Below are 18900 nucleotides of genomic sequence, written 5' to 3' on the forward strand. Positions count from 1 at the left end.
GGGAGGGGCGTGACCCCGTGGTGACACGCCCGAAGGGGCGGACGAACGACCCCGCCCCAGCCCCGCGCTGCCTGCGTGGGACGGGCGGGGCCGCCCGGGTCAGGGGCGGTGCTTGCACGAGCCACGGCCACCGCAGCCAAAAGGCGAGGAGCCAGGGAAGGAGGCGGGGCACTCACGCCAAATTCGTTTCTCAAACGCCACGCCCACGTGGCGACCACAACGGGAAGAGGCCGGAACGCGAGGTGCGGGCGGGGAGCCCCTCAGGCCCCCCCATAGAGGCGTGGCCGGGGCGCGGCCAGCGGCTGCCAGGCCTGAGTGGGCTGGGCCAGCAGAGAGGAGGCACCAGGATGGGGGGAGGGGGCCCACAAATGAGGCGCTTTTTAATTAGTGGGATCGCCATTAATTAGGAGCTCCCCTGCAAGAAGAGGGGCCCTCCTGACCGAGGGCCCCTCCCACAGACACACACACGCGGAGGGGGGGCAGTGTGACAGCAGCTGGGGGCCTCCCCGGCCGGAGACCCCCCGATTGTGGGGGGCGGGCGGGAGGGGAAAGGCCGTGATTGTCCATTTCGGGGAGGGCGTGTCCCCAAAATTCCACACCCCCTAAGGGATGGGGCCCCGCGCCTTCAGGTCGGGAGCCGAGCGCTGGCGGCGGACACGGGGTGGGGGCGTGCCCACGGCGGGGGCCGGGGACCCCCCGTCCAGGGATCCTCGGCGGGGACGCCCCGAGGGAGGGGGCGGCGGGGGGGGCTGTTTTCGGCTTGGGGGGACTCCCCTCCGCCCCCCCAGGCCAGGCGGTGCTGGGGGTTGCTCTTGAAGGGGAAGCGCAGCTTGGAGTCCTGGGGGGCCGGGTGGAAGCGGGGGGACCGGCGGGGGGCCTGGGGGGGCTGCGGGCCCCCGCCATGAGCCGGGCCTGCTCCTGCCGCAGCCAGCGCAGCCGCCCCCGCCGGAACGCCGGGTCCTGCTCCATGAGCCGGCACAGCCGCGCCGCCGCCGCTGAGGGGGGGGACGGGGGGCGAGACCCTCCGTCCGTGCTGGGCCGGGGGGGGTCCTGGAAGGTTCTTGGGGAGGCGGCTCAGCCTCGTCACCATCGTCCTGTGGGGGGGAACGAGAGGGGGGCTTAGAGGAGTCTGGGGAGGCTGTGGGGCAGGAAGGGGGGGGTTGTGGGGTGGGAAGGGGTGGATTTGGGGTGTCAGGGAGCCGTGTGAGGCAGCCGGGATCTATGTTAGGGGGTTGTGGGGTGCTACGAGAGGTCGCGGGTTGGGCTGTGGCAGGCAGACCCCATGCAGACCCCGCGGTCTGTGCTGTGGGTCAGGCTCTGGGGTGCACGGGGGCCACCGTGCCTCACCAGCGGCAGCGGGATGACGCGCTCCATCTGCCCCACGCGGTCGCGGAGGGCGCGGATCTGCTCGTCCTTGGCGCTGTTCTGCCGCTTCACCTCGCGCAGGATCCCGGCCAGCCTGTCCAGGTGCAGCCGCAGCCCTCCACCTCGCTCACGCTGCTCGCCGCTGCCACAGCCCTCCTCCTCCTCGCCGCCACCCACGGCGTCCCACACGTCCCTGGCCACGGCGCGCCATCCGTCGCGCTCGGTGGGCTCCCGCTTGCCGTGGCGGCGGCACAGCTCCTGCAGCTTCGCGAGGCTCAGCGCCTCCAGCTCCCGCCGCGCCGGCCGCGGCTCCCGCAGGGCCACCTCGAGGCTCAGCTCCCGCACAGCCTGAGCCTTCAGGTCGGCCATGGTCACCCACGGGGACGGCGACGGGGAGGACGGGGTCGGGGATCCCCGCCGGCGCTGCGGGATCTGGTAGACGCGCAGCGGCTCCCGGCGTTTGCCCGGTGCCGGCAGCGGGAGCCCGGCCCGGCGCAGCACCGAGCGCACGGTGGGCGCCGGCAGCGCCTGGCGCAGAGACGAGATCAGGCGCCAGCCGGCCTCGTAGCACCGGGGCTCGTCGGTGGCGGGGGGCTGTGGGGGGACGTGGGGGACAATGTTGAGGGATGTGGGCGCTGCCCAGCGTGGAGCTCGGGCAGCCAGGGGAGCCCGAGGGACACCTAAGAGACCCCCAAGGGATAGCCGGAAGACCCCCAAGGGACACCCAGCACATTCATGGGACACTAAGAGGACCTAGAGCACAACTGTGACACCCAGGGGCCACCCAACTACATCCAGAGCACCTGGGGGTCACCTGTGACACTCAGGGACTGCCAATGGGACACCCGTGGGACACTCAGGGGACACTAAAGTGACCCAGGGAACCGCCAGGGGAGCTCAGAATTCCCAAATGATCCACATGCCCCCCTCACCTGTGGCTGCTCCATCATTTCCTTCTCCAGCTGGGGTTGGTTCTCCAGGTCCTGGAGCCTGGGGCGGGGGACACGCACGGGGTGAGCCCCCCCAGCCATCCCCGGGGGCTGTCCCCAGGTGTACCCAGGGGGTGTCCCCACCTCTGGAGGCGCATGTCGATGCCCTGCTGCTCCAGCAGCTCCCGCTGCGCCAGGTTCCAGTCCGGAGGGGGCCCGGGGGACACCCCCCGTTCCCGCTCCCGCCGCGCCTGCTCCGGGTGCGTGAAGCGGAACACGTGGTTCTTCCCCAAAATGAGGCGGTGGCCTGGTTGGGGAGGGGTTGGAGGGGTCACAGGGGGATTAAGGGGAGATTTGGGCAGGGTCACAGGGAGTTTTGGGGGGACTTGGGTGGGAAATGGGGGTTTGGAAGTGTCATAACAGGTTTGAGGGAAAATTTGGGGCCGACACAGGATTTGTGGGAGGTTGAGGGGAATTTGGGGGGCACGCAGAGAATTTTGGGAGGGCACAAGGGAGAGACACAGGGATCTGGGGGGGGATTCCGGGGAGACACACAGAGATCTGGGAGGGCGTTGGGGGTCCCTACCCGACTTGAGCACCACCGGCTCCGTCACCTGCTTCCCGTTGACGTAGGTCTCAGCCCCCTCGCACGGCTCCAGGGTCACCACAACTTCAGGAAGGGACAAGGGGAGGGCGAGTCATCTCCCTGCTCAACTGAGGCAGGGGAACCCCAAATCCCATCCCCAACCGCTCCAAATCCCCCCCAGCACCACGTCCCTCCCTCTCCCACCGGCACGGGGGGAGCGGTACCTGGGGGGGCTGCGGTGACCTGCTCCAGTGGCAGCGTTTGGGGGGGGGTTGGGGGGGAGAAAGAGGAATTAAGGTGTGCCAGGAGGGGGCAGGGCAGGGGAGGGCGCCCCAAAATCTGGTGCCCCCACCCTGAATCCCATACCTTCCCCCGAGGGGTCGGGGCGGCTGCGGAAAAGGCAATGCTGCTCCCGGATAAATGGCCCCGACAGCTTGATGTCCACATCCACCTGGCCCACCCTGGAAGAGGGGGGCACGGGGCAGATTGGGGGAGCCCAAGAGACCTGAGGGGGGAGCCTGAAGGAGTTTTGGGGGTGCCACAGCCCCCCCCTTACCTGGTCACACCGTCCTTGATGTGGTAGAGAAGGCACTCAGACATCAGTGGGTCCTCGTTGAGGTTCACCAAGTGCGGGGTCTTTTGGGGGAGGGGGACACAAAAATAAAAACAGAGTCAGGGTGGGGGGGTCCCTCGTGGTGGGGGCCCCCCCAGCCCCCTCTGACTTGCCTTTTTAGGGGAGAACACGCCAACAGTGCCGCCGTCCTCCCGCAGAGCCACCCCCATCTCGGCCAGCAGTGCTTCCCTGGGGGGGCACAGGGAATTTGGGGGGGGGCCCGAGAGGGTGTGGGGGGGCCCAGAGGGCTTTGGAGGGGGTCTGGGGGAGTTTAGGAAGTGTTGGGGTGGGGTTTGGGGGGGCATATGGGGAGTGCATAAGGAGCATTTGGGTTGACCGTGGTGGGGCTGTGGGGGGTTCAGGTTATTTGGGGGGGTTGGGGAGTGTTTTGGGGGTTGTGGTGGGGGTTTGGGGCGCCCCTCACCGCTCCAGCCTCAGGGCTTCCGTCCGGCGCAGCTTCTCCTCCCACGTCTCGTTGAGCTCTGCGATGATTTTCTCCGTCTCCTGCGAGGAGCAACAATTTTGGGGGGTACCCCACAGTTTGGGGGAGGGGGGTCACAGACTCCCTGGGTCCCTGTGGGTCAGGGGAGAGGTTGGGGGGTGTTTTGGGGTCACCTGCAGTCGCTCCATGGCCTCAGTGGGGCCCAGAGGGGGCTCCAGCCCCGGACCCCCGTTGAGGGTGGGGGGTGTCGCGGCCGGGGGGGCAGAGAGGGTGGTGTCAGGGAGACCTGGGGGGAGATGGGGGCTCGGTGTGGGGCAGTGTTGCCTCCTGCACCCCCATATCAAACCCTAACTGTCTCTCTGGCACCCCAGCTGTGCCCCCACACTGTCCCCTAAATCCCCCGTGCCACAAACCCCACCTTGGCTCTGCTCCCAAATCTCCTCTCCCCCCAAAACCCCTCTGTAAACAACACCCCAAATCCGTTCCTCCTACAAAACCCTCTAAATCTGACCCCCCAGACCCTACAAACCCCTTTAACTCCATCCTCACATCCCAAACCCCACCCAGCCCCTCACCCTGGGCGCTGAGCAGCTCCCGCAGCCGCGTCACCTCCTCCCGCAGCTTCTCGAAACTCCTAAATCCTCTCACAGCCCCCAGATCCCCTCACGGCCCCACAAAATCCCCTCACAGCCCCCCAAATCCCGCCCAGCCCCTCACCCTGGGCGCTGAGCAGCTCCCGCAGCCGCGTCACCTCCTCCCGCAGCTCCCGGATCAGCCGCGCATTCGGGTCCTCGTTGATCACGGCGTGGCACCGGATCTGCTTCGTGCGGTCGGCATAGCTGGGGGTTAGGGGGAGAAAAGGGGCAGGATCAGGGCTGGGACCCCCCTCCCCACACCCCAAAACCCACCGAGGGCCCGCCAAAGCCCCCTTCCTCACCGCAGCGTGCTCAGCGTCTCCTCGTAGTTGCTGTCGGCCGGGCTCAGCGCCGCAATCATGGCCGTGCGCGAGTTCCCGCCTGCGGGGACGGGGTTAGGGGGGCCTGGGAACCCACAAAAATCTCCTCACTCTCCCCCACTCCTCCCCAAACCCACCCAGGTTCTCCTTCAGCAGCCACGTCAGCACCGAGTCCCGGTACGGGATGAAATCCGGCTTCTTCTTCTTGCTGGTCTGTTTGGGAGCAGGGAAGAGGGAACGGGCCGGTCGTGAGGGCTCCCCAAAAAAGGAGAGGACCCCTGAGGGTGGGAGGCCACAGGGATTGGGGCGACAACCCCCAGGGCCCCCAGACTCACCGCCTCGGCCAGGGCAGAGATGACCTTTCCCAGAGTGGTCAGAGACTTGTTGATGTTGGCGCCTTCCTGGGGAGGGGGAGGAGGGGAAGCAAGGCTCAGAAGGGCTTTGGGGGGAGTCACCCCCTCTTTTCGGGGGGTGCAGGGGGGTCACCGCTCACCTTGAGGCGGATGCCCTTGGCCCCCGAGGCATCGGCGCGTTCACTGCCTGCCAAGTCCACCAGGCTGATGCGGCTCACCTGGGGGGGCAGGGGGATTTGGGGGGATCTAGGAGGGAATGTAGGGGGGAAATGGGGGAGTGAGGGGACTTGGGGGGCACTTTGGGGGGCTTGTGGGGGTGATTTGAGGGAGTGGAGAGAATTGTGGGGGGTGTTTGGGACGGATGTGGGGGAAATTTGGCGATGTTTGGGAGGGGCTTGGAGGGATTTGGAGGAGGTTTTGGTGGGAATTTGAGGATATTTTCAGGAGCATGGGGGAATTCAGCAGGGATTAACTCGGGGGAACAATGGGTGAGGGGGCAATTTTGAGGGTGGTTTCCGGGGGCTCTAGGAGTGGATTTGGGTGATAATTTTGGAGGTGACTCAGGGGGATTTAGGGGTGACTTTGGGGGAATCTGTGGGTGATTTTGGGGCACCCTGGCCTTCTCTGCAGCGAGATCACTCAGCAGGTCACAGCTGTGCTGGCTGAAGATGACAGCAAATTTTGGGGGGACTCAGGAGATTTGAGAGGGTCATTTCAGGGGGATGTTGGGGTGACCCAAAATTGGAGTGGGAGAGATTTAGGACGTGACTCTGAGGCTCCCCTGACCTTCTCCGTGGTGAGGTCGCTGAGCGGGTCCCGGCGGCGCTGGCTGAACACGATGGTGAACACAGCATGCGAGCGGCTGCTCGTCTCGTTCATGTTTGTGGCTGCCACTGTCCTGCGGGGGAGTTTGGGGGGACCCTCGGTGCCTGGGGGCATTAGGGGCATTGGGAGTGCCCTGTGCCCCTCTGTGCCCACACCTGGCCTTGTTGCCGCTGTCCATGAGGTCGGCGATGTCGGCGAAGGAGGCGACGGCGAGACGCGACAGGTCCTGCACGTAGGGTCCGAGCAGGGGGTGCTCCCGCACCCGCAGCCCCCCCCGGCTCTTGGGGTTCAGCAGGTCCCGCACTCGCTCGCAGTAGATCTCCAGGTAGCTCACCTGGGGGCCCCAACACGGTCAGGAGGGCCCCCAAAACTCATGGAGGTTGAGGGGGTGAACCCACAAAACGGTGGGGAAGAAAGACCCAAACTGGGGGCAAGTGAAAGCCCAACTTCGGGGGCACACCCCCAAATTGATGGGTATGTTGGGGGTTGTTCCCCAAAATGGTGATGGGGAAACTCCCAAACTGCTGGGGAGCTCCCAAAATGTTGGGAGGGGTGGCAGATGAACCCCCAGACTGCTGGGGGGGGTGGGGTGAGTCTGCAAGAGCTGAACACCCAAATGGCCTGGTGGGGGATCTGCAAGCGGGGGGTCACGCTCTGAACCCCCAAACCCCCCTCACCTCCACGGAGAAGGAGAGTTCAGGAGATGCTTCCCAAACTCCCAAATTTCCCTCACCTCCACAGAAAAAGAAAGTTCAGGTGACCCTTCCCGAGCAACCCGGGTGAACAGATCCTCGCAGAGCTGCGGGCGAGCGCTGTTGAGCTGGGGGCTGCGGGGGGCTCCAGCCCTTCCCAAGCCCCCCGGGAGGCCCCCCGGGCCCCGGACCTGCGGGATGATCCCGCGCTGCCCCGGCTCCTGCCGCCCCATCATGGTGTAGGACTTGCCGGCGCCGGTCTGGCCATAGGCCAGGATGCAGACGTTGTAGCCCTCAAAGGCGTGTGCCAGCATCTCCTCCCCGATATCCTGGTACACCCGGCGCTGCGAGGCGAAGTTGGGGTCCTCCTCCTGCAAGGGAGTGAGTGAGGGACCCCCAGATCCCCCCGCAGGTCCCCCGCGCCCGCCCCGGCACTCACCGAGGTGTGGGACCAGTACGAGTAGTCGAAGGTGAAGTGTTTGGTGGCGTCTTTGGGGAGCTTGGGGTTGGTGATGCCTGGGGTGGGGAGGTGACAGTGGGGTTGGGGTGACCCCCCCTCCCCACGTCACCCTCAACCCCCACAGCACCGTCACGCCCCCCAGAAACCTCTCTGTTGCTATTTTTAGCCCGGCGGCAGCTGGTCCTCCGGGCCCGAGGCCAGCATGGGACAAGGACGGTGGGGGGGGGGGGGGGGGTCCCACACCGCAATCCCCCACCCCTGGGGTGTTCCCTCTCGAGACCCCCCCTCCAACGTGACCCCCACTCACAGGTGGTGTTTCCTTGCATCTGGATAACGCACTTGGCCTGGCGGCTGCTCTCCCGTGCGCTGAAGGGCCGGACTCTGACCGCCACCTTCACCGAGGCACCCGCCATGCCCGTGACAGCGTCACCCTGTCGCGACATGGCAACGTCACCTGCCGGGACCCCTCTGCGAGGTGTGTGGGACCCACGCCCACGCCCAACAACGCCCCAGCCGGGGTTGCAGGGAGGGAAGGGGGGGGGGGGCCTGGATCTGTGTCCCTCCCTCAATCCCGGCCCAAGGAGAGCCCTAAAAATAACCCGGGGTGGTGCCGGGTGAGGTGGTGATGAAAGAGCCCCCCGCGACCCTCCCTAGCACCCCAAAAGCACAGGTGGCACTTTGGCAGGGTCAAAGGTCAGGGGTAGGGGCAAAGGGTGAGATTTGGGGTAAAGGAGAGAGGAAGACGGGGGTGAGAAGCCCCCTGGATCCCCCCCGGTCCCAGATGATTCCAGGGCAGCATAAACAGCACATGACACCCTCCCATCCCGCCCCCGACTGTCACTGACCCCCCTCCCAAAATGCGGGGGTCCCATCCCCGGGCCTCAGGCCCCCCACCATGGAAAACAAGGGCCGTGACCCCATGACCCTGAGAGACCCCAATGCCGGCATCAACTGCCTATACCACCCCTAAATCTGCGTCTACACTCCGAGACATCCCCAAACTGCACTATAGGTTTCTCTAAACCTGCTCCTACACCCATGTGACCCCATAAGCTCACTCTCTTCACCTCTCAAATCACCGGTGGGACCCCTGTACCTGCTCCCTACCCACCTGAGATTCCTCAACTTCCCCTATAGTCCCCCTAAACCTGCCCCTATGACCCTCTGTTCCTCCTAAACCCAATTCCTACACCCCTATAACCCCCTAAACTCCCCTACAGCATCCCTAAACCTGCCTCTCAGGGACCTGAGCCCCCCCAAACCCCCTGTGACACCCCCTAAACTAGCACCCCAAAAGAGACCCAAACTACCCTATAACCCCTCTAAATCTGCCCCTAGGCCCCACGGAGCCCCTGAAACCCACTTTCCACACTCCTCGGACCCCCCAGGACCCCGTACAGCCCCCTTAAACCTGCCCCTACGCCCCTGTGACCCCCGATTTTGCTCCCCGAGCGCTGAGACCCCCCCAAACCTGCGCCCACGGCCCCGTCACGGCCGCTCACCGGTCCCGCGGTGCCGCATCCCCTCGGCCCGGGGGCTCCCGGGCCGTCGCCGGCGCTGTCCCCGCCCGGCGGCTCCGCGGCGGCTCCGGGGCTGCGGCCGCGCCCGGGCCCGGCGGGGCTGGGCCGGCGCGGGGGCGGGGCCTGAAGCGTGACGTCAGAGGGGCGGGGACCAGCGCCCCGCCCCCTCTTAAAGGGCCAGCGTGGTGAAGATGAGAAGTCTTTTCCCGCCTTTTTCTCTCAGGATTTTCCTGATTTTTTCCTCACATTTTTCTCTGCTTTTTCCTTCCGGGTGTTCCCCATTCTTTTCCTCACACTTTTCTTTTTGTTATATGATTTTTTTCCATTTCCTCGGCGTTTCCTTCCTTCTCGTTTCCTACAGGTTGTCCTACATTTTTTGTCACGATTTGCACTTCGTGTTCCCTGAGCTTCTCCATTTTCTCTCTCACTTTTCTCCCTTTTCCCCTTTTTTCTTTCACACGTTTTTCCCTTACCCTTTCTCCCTGTTCTGGCCCTTTTCTCATCACACTGTTCCCCGTTTTTCTCCTCAGGCTTCTCCCTTTATTCCCCTCAAATTTTCACAGGTTTGTCCCCTCACTTTTTTCAATCGTTCGCTCTACTTTTCTCTCACTCTTTCTCCCGTTTTCTCCTCACACTTTTCTTCTTTTTTGCATCATCTCCCCCTCCCTCACCCCTTCCCCCCATTTTCCTGCTTCCACTTTTTTCCTCGTGGCCCCCTTTCCCTAATTTTTTCTCATACTTTTTCCTCCATTTTCCCCCATTTTTCTTCCATTTCGCCTCACTCTCAGGACCCCCCCACGACACAGAGAACCCTTGGCCTCTACTCCAGGCAGGGCCCAAAAATGGCTCCAAAAGGCCTCCGAATCCTCAAAACGGCCTCGAGAAAGTTTATTCCCAATAGTAGCCGCACTCTTCGTGCAATCGAAAATACTATTATTTGGTGGTTATGTACCCTGAAAACGTAATCGGTAGCTCGACTTGTAGCGTTTATCGTGGCGGTATGACTGAATGCGTGTAAATTCATACGTACGGTCAATAAAGCGGCTGACAGCGAGGAACTTGCGCAATTTAAGCGATAAAATTCACTGCCGGTGTCCGCCCGCCCACACGACCCCGAGCGCCCCCACCCGGCCCGCCCACCGCCGGCGGCGCGGCCCCGCCCCCTACGCGCCTACGTCACGCGCCGGCGGCGCTGTCGGCGCTGGCCCCAGCGGGCGGGAAGATGGCGGCGGGCGGCGGGGGCGGGGGCGGCGGCGGCGGCGGCCCTGAGGCGCCAGGTGGGGCCGAGGGGGCCGGGCGGGGCCGAGGGCGGGGGATGGGGGGGTGTCACTGGGGCGGTGTGTGGGGCTGCCGTGGGGCGCGGTGGGAGGGATGTAGGATAGACATGTGGGGTGCGATGGGGCAGAGGTGCGGGGTGCAATGAGGTGGGGGGTGGGGGGGATAGAGATGGGGAGTGCAGTGGGGCAGAGCTGGGGGTACAGTTCAGGGTTGTGGGGAGGGGTGTGTGGGGTTATAGAGCAGGGATGCAGGAGGATATAGGGTACTGATGTGGGGGGCAATGGGGCGGAGATGGGGGGGATGTACGGCCGAGTTACTGGTTGTAACAGAGCAGGGTGCTGAGGATGGTGACGGGGTCCCTGGTCCCGTGTCCCCCGCGATGTCATCTCGTTGTTCCTCCACCCCATCACCCATTTTTGGGGGGCCCCTGCAGGTTCCAGCCCTTCCTGTGCCCCCCAAGGGGAGCCCTGAGGGCCCCGTGTGTGCCCCGAGATGAGCAGCAAGGACCCCCCCGAGGTCTCTGGTAAGGGGAGGGGGACACACAAGGGGGGACCGGGGGGACACCCGGTGGGGACATTGAGCCCTCCCCCCGGCAGAGAGGAGCCACCTGAAGGTTTTCCTGCCCCGGAAGCTGGTGGAATGTTTGCCCAAATGTCCCGTCCTGCCCAAGGAGCAGCTGCGCTGGAACACCAACGAGGTGGGGGGTCACAAGGGGGCGTTGGGGGCTCAGAGGAGGGGATGTGGGGACATGGAGGACACGCGGGAGGGCATGTGTGGACACAGGAATGGCGCGTGGAAGCAACACGGGATATAGAGGAGGTACTTGGAGATGTGGGAGGCGATGTGGGGACGCAGGGAAGGCGCATTAAAGGGACACGGGAGGGGGGTGGGATGGGGGACACGGGGACAGGGGTAGGAATACGGCGGAACAGGCGACATCGAGGCAGCGGGACGGTGTGACAGCAGGGGTGGGACAATGCAGTGTCATGGCGGGCGGGGGACAGGGGACACAGGGACACAAATGGGCCACCTCTCCCCCCAGGAAATCGCCTCGTACCTCATCACCTTCGAGAAACATGACGAGTGGCTCTCGTGCTCCCCAAAAACCAGGTGGGAGGGCCCTTGGGATGCCCTGGGGGCCTGGGGGTGCCCTGGGGGCTCCCAGGGGGCCCCCCTGACCTCGTGTCCAGGCCGCAGAATGGGTCAGTGATCCTGTACAACCGGAAGAAGGTCAAGTACCGCAAGGACGGGTATTGCTGGAAAAAACGCAAGGATGGGAAGACGACACGCGAGGACCACATGAAGCTGAAGGTGCAGGGGGTGGAGGTAGGAGGCGGGGGGGCCCCAAAACAGAGCCCTCCCCTCCCCAAAAGAAGCACCTGGTGCCCCAAAAAAAGAACGCCATTCTGTAAAAGTGCTCCTGGTTCAGGTATGGGGAGCTGGGAGGGGGTGGCTGGGAATGCACAGGGAGGGGCTTGAGGGTGTCAGGACATCCAAGAGGGGGCTCAGGGGGTGCTGAGTCCCCTCAAGGGACAGTTTTGGTGTGCCAGGGACCCCCTGTGGGTGGTTTAGGTGGTCCAGGATCCCCAGCTGCAAGTCTAGGGATGCTGGGAGCTCCCTAGTTGGTGGTTTGGGGATGTCAGGAGCCCCAGTGGGTGGTTTGGGGGTGATGGGGATCCCTAGGGGGGCAATTTGAGGGTGTCAGACTCTTCCAGCCAGGCAGCTGGAAGTCTGGGGTCCCCCATACTTGGATATGAGGCCCCCACAGGATGTGGGGACCCTCCCAAAGGCTGCTTTAGGGTTCTCTTTGAGGTGGCAGGATCCCCCAATCCGTGCTGTCCCCCCAGTGCCTCTATGGCTGCTACGTCCACTCCTCCATCGTCCCCACCTTCCACCGCCGCTGCTACTGGCTGCTGCAGGTAACGGGGTGCACCGGGACACCCCCGAGCCACCAGGGCCCTGGCCCCAACCCTGAACTCCTCTGTGTGCCCCCCAGAACCCCGACATCGTCCTGGTTCACTACCTGAACGTGCCGGCCATGGAGGAGTGCGGCCGCCCCTGCGCCCCCCAGCTCTGCAGCCCCCCACTGTGCGCCGGGGCCCCCCGATCTGCGCTGCCACCGCCGACCCCCGCGAGTGGCTCAAGTGGTCCCAGGAGGAGCTGGTGGCCCAGCTGCGCCCATGTGTGAGTGGGGGCTGCCCCAGAACCTTTTCCAGAGGGGTTTTACCCACGGTTTGTGGGGAGAAACGGGGGTGTGGGAACGGGGGAGGGGGTGTGGCATTTTGGGAGGGAAGGAGAGACAGCCCAAATCCCCTTTTTTGACAGATTTGTTCTCCCTTTTCTCACGGTCTAAAGGATGAAGGGGCTGGGGAGGGGAAGGATGCCCCCAAAACCTCTTTCCTTGTGGGGTTTTGCCTTCCCTTTCCTGTGGGATGAAGTAGGACTGGGGCAGTGTGAGGCCATTTTAGGGGGATTGGGGAGGACGCCCCAAACCTTGTTCTTGAGCAGTTTTGCCCTTGCTTTCCTGCAGGATGAAGTGGGAGGGAGGGTGTGTGTGGCTCTTTTTAGGGGGGCTGGATAGGGAGTGCACTGCACAATGCCCTTCCTGAGGGATTTTCCCCCCCTCTCCCGCAGTCCACGGGGTGAAGTGGGGCTGCGGGAATGGGGGGGCTCCCCCCGGGCTGTCCCTGGAGCAGCTGGTGCAGCACATCCTGGAACGGCACCAGGCCCGGCCGCCCCCCCGCACTCATGCCTGCCTCTGCGCCGGGGGGCTGGGTGAGACAGGACCCCCCGGGACCCCCAAAACCCCTGGCGAACCCACCGGGACTTCCTGGGGCTCCTCCAGCTCAATGGGACCCCCAAAACCTGGGGGACTCCACTGGGACTCCCATCTCCCTGGGACCTTCCCAGCCCCTCCTGGGGTGCTCTTGAACGCTCCCTGGGATCCCCCGAAAGCCACTGCGATGCCCTGAACCCCTTTGGGAACCCCCAGAACCCCTCGGGGCCCTGAGAGCAGCCCCTGGGACCCCAAACTGTCCCTTGGACCCCTGTAGAACTGCCCCAAACTCCTTGGGACAACCCCACATTCCTCTGGATCACCCTGAACACCCTTGGAACACCCTGAATCTCTTTGGGACCTGCCCAAATTTCCCTCAGGACTCCCCTTGGGACCCTAAAATCTCCCCCGAAACCTTCCCTGTCCCCTGCTAACCCTCCCCTCCCTTGTACCCCGCAGGCACTCCCGGCCACAAGTGCGGCAGCACCAAACACCGCATCATCTCCCCCAAAGTGGAGCGGGGGGCCGGGGGGGGCGCACCAGGGGACGCCCCCAAACCTGCCCCCTCCTCCCCTGACACCACCCAGCCCTCCCCGGGCCTGGGGGGAGGCACGGCACCCCCCGAAGGGCCCCGAGCCCCCTCGTTGCCCCCCGCGAGGGGGCTGCCGCTGTTGGTGGTGGCCAGTTTGGGTGGGGGGGCGGCGCCGGGGGGGCCCGAGCAACCCCTGGGCCTGACGCCCAGCCAGCACCTGGTGACCCCCGAGGGAACCTGTCCCACTGCGCCGCCCCCCCCGGCTGCCTTTGACCCCGACTGCTTCCTCAACAGCCCCCGCCGCGGGCAGACCTATGGCTGCGAGGCCGAGGCCCCCCCGGCGCTCCCCCCCCGCCCCAGCCGCACCCCCAAAACTGGAGGAGGAGGAGGAGAAGGAGAAGGAGGAGGAGGAGGAGGAGAAGGAGGGGGTAAAACAGGGCACAGTTCCCCATGACCCCCTCAGCGCCGCCCCCCTGCCCCAGCCCCCCTTCCCCCACCCCTTCCCTGAGCTGCTGACAGGGGATGCGGGGGTCCCTCCAAACCCGCGCGAGGCCCCCCACGCTCCCCACCTCCCCTCGTCCCCCCCGGCCCCCGCCAGCGACTCCCCTGTGGCCATCACCGATTTCTCCCCAGAGTGGTCCTACCCTGAGGTGAGCGCTTTGGGGAGGGGGGGGTGTCCTCTTCCCCCTCGCCCTCTCTCCTCCCATCCCCAGGGGTCCCCAGTGACCCCCCCCGTGTTCCCCCAGGGCGGGGTGAAGGTGCTGATCACGGGCCCATGGGGGGACCCCGGAGCCTACTCCTGTCTCTTCGACCGTACCTCGGTTCCGGCCGCGCTGGTCCAGCCGGGTGTCCTGCGCTGCTACTGCCCCCGTGAGTGTCCCCGCGGCGGGGTCCCCGCTCGTGTCCCCCCTTCCTGCAGCGCTGACCCCACCTCCGTGTCCCCCCCCACAGCCCACGAGGCCGGCGTGGCCGCCCTGCGCGTGGCCTGTCCCCCCCGGCTGCTCTCGGCCGCCGCCCCGTTCGAGTATCGGGCACGGGGGGCAGCCCGGGGCCCCCCCGGGGCACAGCTGGACTGGCTGGCACTGGACGGTGAGCGAGGACACCCCAGGACCCCCCCAGAACGGGACGGGACACCCTGAAACGGCTCATGCCCTCGGGGGGTGGCACCCAGACACCTGAGATCTTGTTGGGGTCCTGTTATGGGGATCCTACACCTGTCCTTCTCCCCGTGGGGTGACACTATTCGGGGTCAGGGTGTTTGGGGTGTGCCTCCCTCACCCCTGGTTCCCCGCTCTGCCAGAGGCCCAGTTCCGTCTGTCCATCCTGGAGCGCCTGGAGCAGCTGGAGACGCGTCTGGGGGCCCTGCCCCCCCCCGCACCCCTTCTGCCCCCACGGGGGGCCCCGTCTGAGACCCGCCCTGAGCAGGTGAGGCCTCCCCCAACACTTGAGTCACCACATGGCCCCTGAAGATCCCTGGTGCTCGCTCGTGTCCTGTGATGTCCCCGATATCCTCTAATGTACTCCGGTGTTGCGCGGCGTCCCCGGCATCTGCTGGAATAGGCTGGCGTTCCCTGGGGTCTGCCACACACCTCTCCTTGTGCCCTGGTGTCCCCTGACATCCCCCCTGGGGACAGGGGCCGGGGTCATCCTTTGAGGCGCGGGTGGTGGCCATCTGCGAGGCCATGATGGCACGGCCGGGCTGGCCGGGGACGTCGCCAGGGACATCGGGGACCTCGATGCTGGCGCACGGGGTGACGTTCCGTGGGATGACGCTGCTGCACCTGGCGGCCGCCCAGGGCTACGCCAGCCTCGTGGAGGCTCTGCGGCGCTGGCGGTGAGCAGGGCACCTGGGGACAGGGGCTGGTTGGGGACCCGGACTGGCACGAGGTGGGGATAGTGATGGCGATCCCCCGGGCCATGCTCCTAAGTAGAGGTGAGCCCCTCCAGGCTGTGTCCCCGACTGGATGTGACACCTGTCCGTGTCCCTTCCTGTTCCTGCAGGATGCTGGCAGCTGACAGCCTGGAGCTGGAGCAGGAGATCGACCCCCTCAACGTGGACCATTTCTCCTGCACCCCCCTGGTAAGGGGACACTGCAGACACTGAGGGCCCTGGGGACGCGGTGGTGACAGTGGGGACACGGTGGCAGGGCTGGGAATGCAGTGGCAGCAAGGGGATGGGGCGTGGGGTGGTGGCTCAGGAAGGGACGGCGTCTCGGGATGGGGGGACACCTTGGGGACACCCTGTTGACACGTGTCACCGTGTCCCCAGATGTGGGCGTGTGCCCTGGGGCACCGGGAGGCGGCGGAGCGGCTGTGCCGCTGGGACCAGCGGGCGCTGGCCGTCCCCGACACCCTGGGGCGGCTGCCACTGGCCCTGGCACGTGCCCGCGGCCACCTGGCCCTGGTCACCCGCCTCGAGGAGCTGCAGGTGTCACCCACGTCCCCGCGCTGTCACCTGCCCGGGCTGCGCATCCCCTCCCCGCTCTCTGCCAGCCCCGACACAGGTATGGCACTGGCACCTTGTCCCCTTCCTGTCCTCTGTCACTGTGTCCTTTCCCGGGCTCCTGGTCATCACCACCGTGGTGTGGCCACTGTCACCGTGTCCCCTCACTGCTCCTGACCGCTGTCACTGTCACCATATTCCCTCCCTGTCCCCCTGCCCCCCTTCATGTGCCCCCAGGGCATCGCTGGTCCCCTCCAGCCTTTCCCCGCTGTGTCCCCCACCGTGTCCCCCACCGTGTCCCCTGTCCTCCCCCACATCTTTGTGGATCCAGGTGTCCCCAAGTTCCCCCTCCACGTTCTTTGTCCCCCCCTTTTGTGTTTCCTGTGCATCCCATGTCCCTCTTGTCCTCTGTCCTCCCCAGCTTCTTTGTGTCCCTGGCGTGTCCCCATGGTGTCCCCTGTCCTCTCCCCATGCCCTGCGTGTCCCCCCTTCCCCTCAAGGTGTGTCTCTCCAGGACTAAACCCAGCTGCCATGTCCCCCCTGTCACCAGGGCTGAGCACAGCCAGCAGCCTGTCGTCCCCGTCGGGGCTCTCAGAGGGTCCTGGCTCCGTCCCGCTGCCCCCCGGCCCCCCCTGGTCCCTCCGAGGATGAGAGCTGGGGGGTGGCAGTGCCCCCCAGCCCCCCCGAGGATGCCCTGGCCCCACCCTCCGACACCCTGCAGGTAAAGGCGGGGGACAGCCAGGGCTCGGGACACCCCCAGCGCAGGAGAGTCCCAACGTCCCCCCTGCCCTAGGCCGAGGTGGTGACACTGGCACGACAGATCATCGAGGCAACCCCTGAACGCATCAAGCAGGAGGCACCGGGGGGGCCACCGGGGGCACTGGGAGCATTGGGATCAGCAGGGGGGACCCTCGGGACGCCGGGGCCAGCTGGGCCAGCAGGGCTTGGTGCTGCCATGGCCTGGCTGGCCACCTACCTGGAGAGTGTTGACCGTCCCCCTGCACCTCCCCACAGGTACTCCTGGGGTTGGGGGGTGTCCGGGGGCACCCTCAGATCCCTGGGGGGGGTCACCCACATCCGGCAGCACCCCAGGATACTCTTGGGGATTCCCCCGTGGCCTGGAACATCCCAGTATCTGTTGGGAGGGCCCTTTACGTCCTATGATACCCCAGCGTCCCCATGGCAGGGGTCTCCCACATTCTGCAAAACCCCAGTACCCCACCGGGGGGGGGGACAACTCCCTGGCTCCTGGAAGACCGCAGTGTCCTCTTGGGGACATTCCATGACACTCAGATTCCTCCCTGGGGGGGTGTCTCCCATCCTCTCCCCTCCCCCCTGACCCTCCTGTGTCCTGTGTGTTCCCCAGAGCAGAGGCAGCCTCCCGGGGGTCCCCGGGGGTGCCCGAGCGGCCGCCCCCCCCTTCGGCCGCGGGCTGGGCTGAGTTCCTGAACGCGTCAGGGGGGGCGCGGGGTGAGGGGGGGGCCGTGGCCCTGCTCACCCTCAGTGACCAGGAGCAGCACGAGCTCTATGAGGCCGCACGCCTTGTCCAGGGCGCTTTCCGCAAGTACCGGGTGTGTACCCCCTGCTCCCGGCACCCCAAAACCCCCCGAGGCCTCTCTGGGGCCTCCCCGGCACCGCTGAGCCCCGCAATCCCTGTCGCTGCCCCCAGGGCCGGAGGCTGAAGGAGCAGCAGGAGCTGGCGGCTGCTGTCATCCAGCGCTGCTACCGCAAGTACAAGCAGGTACTGAGGTGTGGGGGGAACCTGAAAACCCCGTGGACCCCTCCTGGGTACCCCCCGGGCACCCCAGACCCCCCCCCAACCCTCTCTCTCTGCCCCACAAGCTGACCTGGATCGCTCTGAAGGTAACAGGGTTTCCCTGGGGAGTGTTGGAGGGGGGCACCCACATTTTCTGAACTGTTTTGGGGTCTCTGGATGCCTGGGCTCTGGAACACATGGACGTGGGGGCCCTCGTTTGAGGATGCTGGGACATTGGGGTGACACTGGAGTGCCCCCCTCTGTATCCCCTTTGTCCCCCCAGTTCGCCCTGTTCCAGCGGATGACGCAGGAGTGCTGGGATACTGGGGTGACATTGGGGTGCCTGTTTGAGGGTGCTGTGACACTGGTATCCTCCTGTCCCCCCAGTTCGCCCTGTTCCAGCGGATGACGCAGGCCGCCATCCTGATCCAGAGCAAGTTCCGGAGCTACGCGGAGCAGAAGCGATTCCAGCGGCGCCGGCGCGCGGCCGTGCTCATCCAGCAGCGCTTCCGTAGCCTCCGCCAGCACCGGTGCACTGAGGGGCACTGAGGGGCACTGGGGACAAGGGGTACTGGGGACAGAGAGGTCCTCACCCTCCGCTCCATTTTCCCCCAGGAGCACCTTCCTCACCCTCAAGCAGGACCAGGCAGCCCGGAAGATCATGAGGTTCCTGCGGCGCTGCCGCCACCGGTACGGGGACATTGTGGAGGGACAGGGAGGGGACAGGGGAGGGGACAGGGTCGGGGACTGGGTCGGACACAGTGAGGGGAAATGGGGACATTGCGGGGCAACACAGGGACATGGGTTGAGGTGTTGTGTGGCTGGGAGATGTCACCCAGAGGTGGGTGGAAGCAGGTGACACTGGGGGGGTTGGGGACAGGTGACACCATGGGGGCAGAGTCTCAACAGAGCCTGCCCCCCCTCCCCAATTCGTGTTTCCTCGCTCAGGATGGAGGAACTAAAGCAGAACAAGGAGGTGGACAGTTTACAGACGCGGGGCCTGGCCTCGTGACCCACCCACACTGGGGATCCAGGCACTGGAGGGGCTCCACCGCCCCCCCGGGGACCCAGACATTGGGGGGGCCTCACTACCCCCTCTTGCAGGGGAGCCCAGGCATGGGGGGTGCTCCCCTCCCTGTGTCCCCCAGGCGTTTTTGTGTGTCTGGGTCTCCCCGGAGGGCTCGTGGGGAGGGGAAGAAGGGGGAAGAGCCACCCCACGCCCCCTCCTCACTCGCCCCTGTACCCAGCCCCCCCCCCCGCATGCCCCACTCTCCCCCTGCCCCGTGTGGGCTCTTTGTACAAAGTTCCATTAAAAAACGAGGAAGAGGGAGTAAAAGACCCGATGCGTGTGTGTGTTTATGTGTGGAGAGGGACA

General features: G+C 65.7%; 2 protein-coding genes across 3 annotated transcripts; one reads left to right on the forward strand and one right to left on the reverse strand.

Annotated features, from left to right (window-relative positions):
* Positions 1 to 348: 348 nt before the first annotated feature.
* On the reverse strand, positions 349 to 8806 carry KIF1C (kinesin family member 1C). 2 transcript variants are annotated; one of them, XM_039572462.1, is made up of 22 exons: positions 8723 to 8806; positions 7528 to 7651; positions 7200 to 7276; positions 6952 to 7131; positions 6802 to 6867; positions 6224 to 6402; positions 6030 to 6141; positions 5384 to 5461; positions 5226 to 5291; positions 5028 to 5103; positions 4873 to 4951; positions 4653 to 4774; positions 4109 to 4221; positions 3918 to 3997; positions 3607 to 3682; positions 3437 to 3516; positions 3247 to 3341; positions 2881 to 2964; positions 2439 to 2601; positions 2298 to 2355; positions 1348 to 1959; positions 349 to 1094 (listed from the first exon to the last, which is right to left on the reverse strand). In XM_039572462.1, exons 2-22 carry the CDS (start codon positions 7631 to 7633, stop codon positions 603 to 605), a joined length of 2994 nt encoding a protein of 997 aa, XP_039428396.1. In that variant the 5' UTR covers positions 7634 to 7651; positions 8723 to 8806; the 3' UTR covers positions 349 to 602. The 2 variants fall into 2 exon arrangements, with proteins under 2 accessions (XP_039428396.1, XP_039428397.1); XM_039572463.1 differs by lacking the exons at positions 7200 to 7276; positions 7528 to 7651; positions 8723 to 8806 and having other exon boundaries at positions 7011 to 7124.
* Positions 8807 to 9974: 1168 nt separating this feature from the next.
* CAMTA2 (calmodulin binding transcription activator 2) lies at positions 9975 to 18868 on the forward strand. Its single transcript, XM_039572455.1, is given in 26 exon segments — positions 9975 to 10017; positions 10452 to 10541; positions 10615 to 10715; positions 11061 to 11128; positions 11209 to 11344; positions 11866 to 11937; positions 12015 to 12114; positions 12117 to 12200; positions 12653 to 12793; positions 13254 to 13668; positions 13670 to 13976; positions 14073 to 14196; positions 14278 to 14415; positions 14627 to 14751; positions 14961 to 15160; positions 15328 to 15406; positions 15596 to 15830; positions 16320 to 16396; positions 16398 to 16490; positions 16563 to 16783; positions 17136 to 17340; positions 17439 to 17510; positions 17612 to 17632; positions 17913 to 18131; positions 18133 to 18215; positions 18474 to 18868. Coding segments are annotated over 25 exon segments (3411 nt in total). The 5' UTR covers positions 9975 to 10017; positions 10452 to 10510; the 3' UTR covers positions 18538 to 18868.
* The last annotated feature ends 32 nt before the right edge of the window (positions 18869 to 18900 follow it).

This window comes from Corvus cornix, unplaced genomic scaffold, assembly GCF_000738735.6.
Source record: "Corvus cornix cornix isolate S_Up_H32 unplaced genomic scaffold, ASM73873v5 scaffold14, whole genome shotgun sequence".
In the NCBI taxonomy this organism is placed as follows: domain Eukaryota; kingdom Metazoa; phylum Chordata; class Aves; order Passeriformes; family Corvidae; genus Corvus; species Corvus cornix.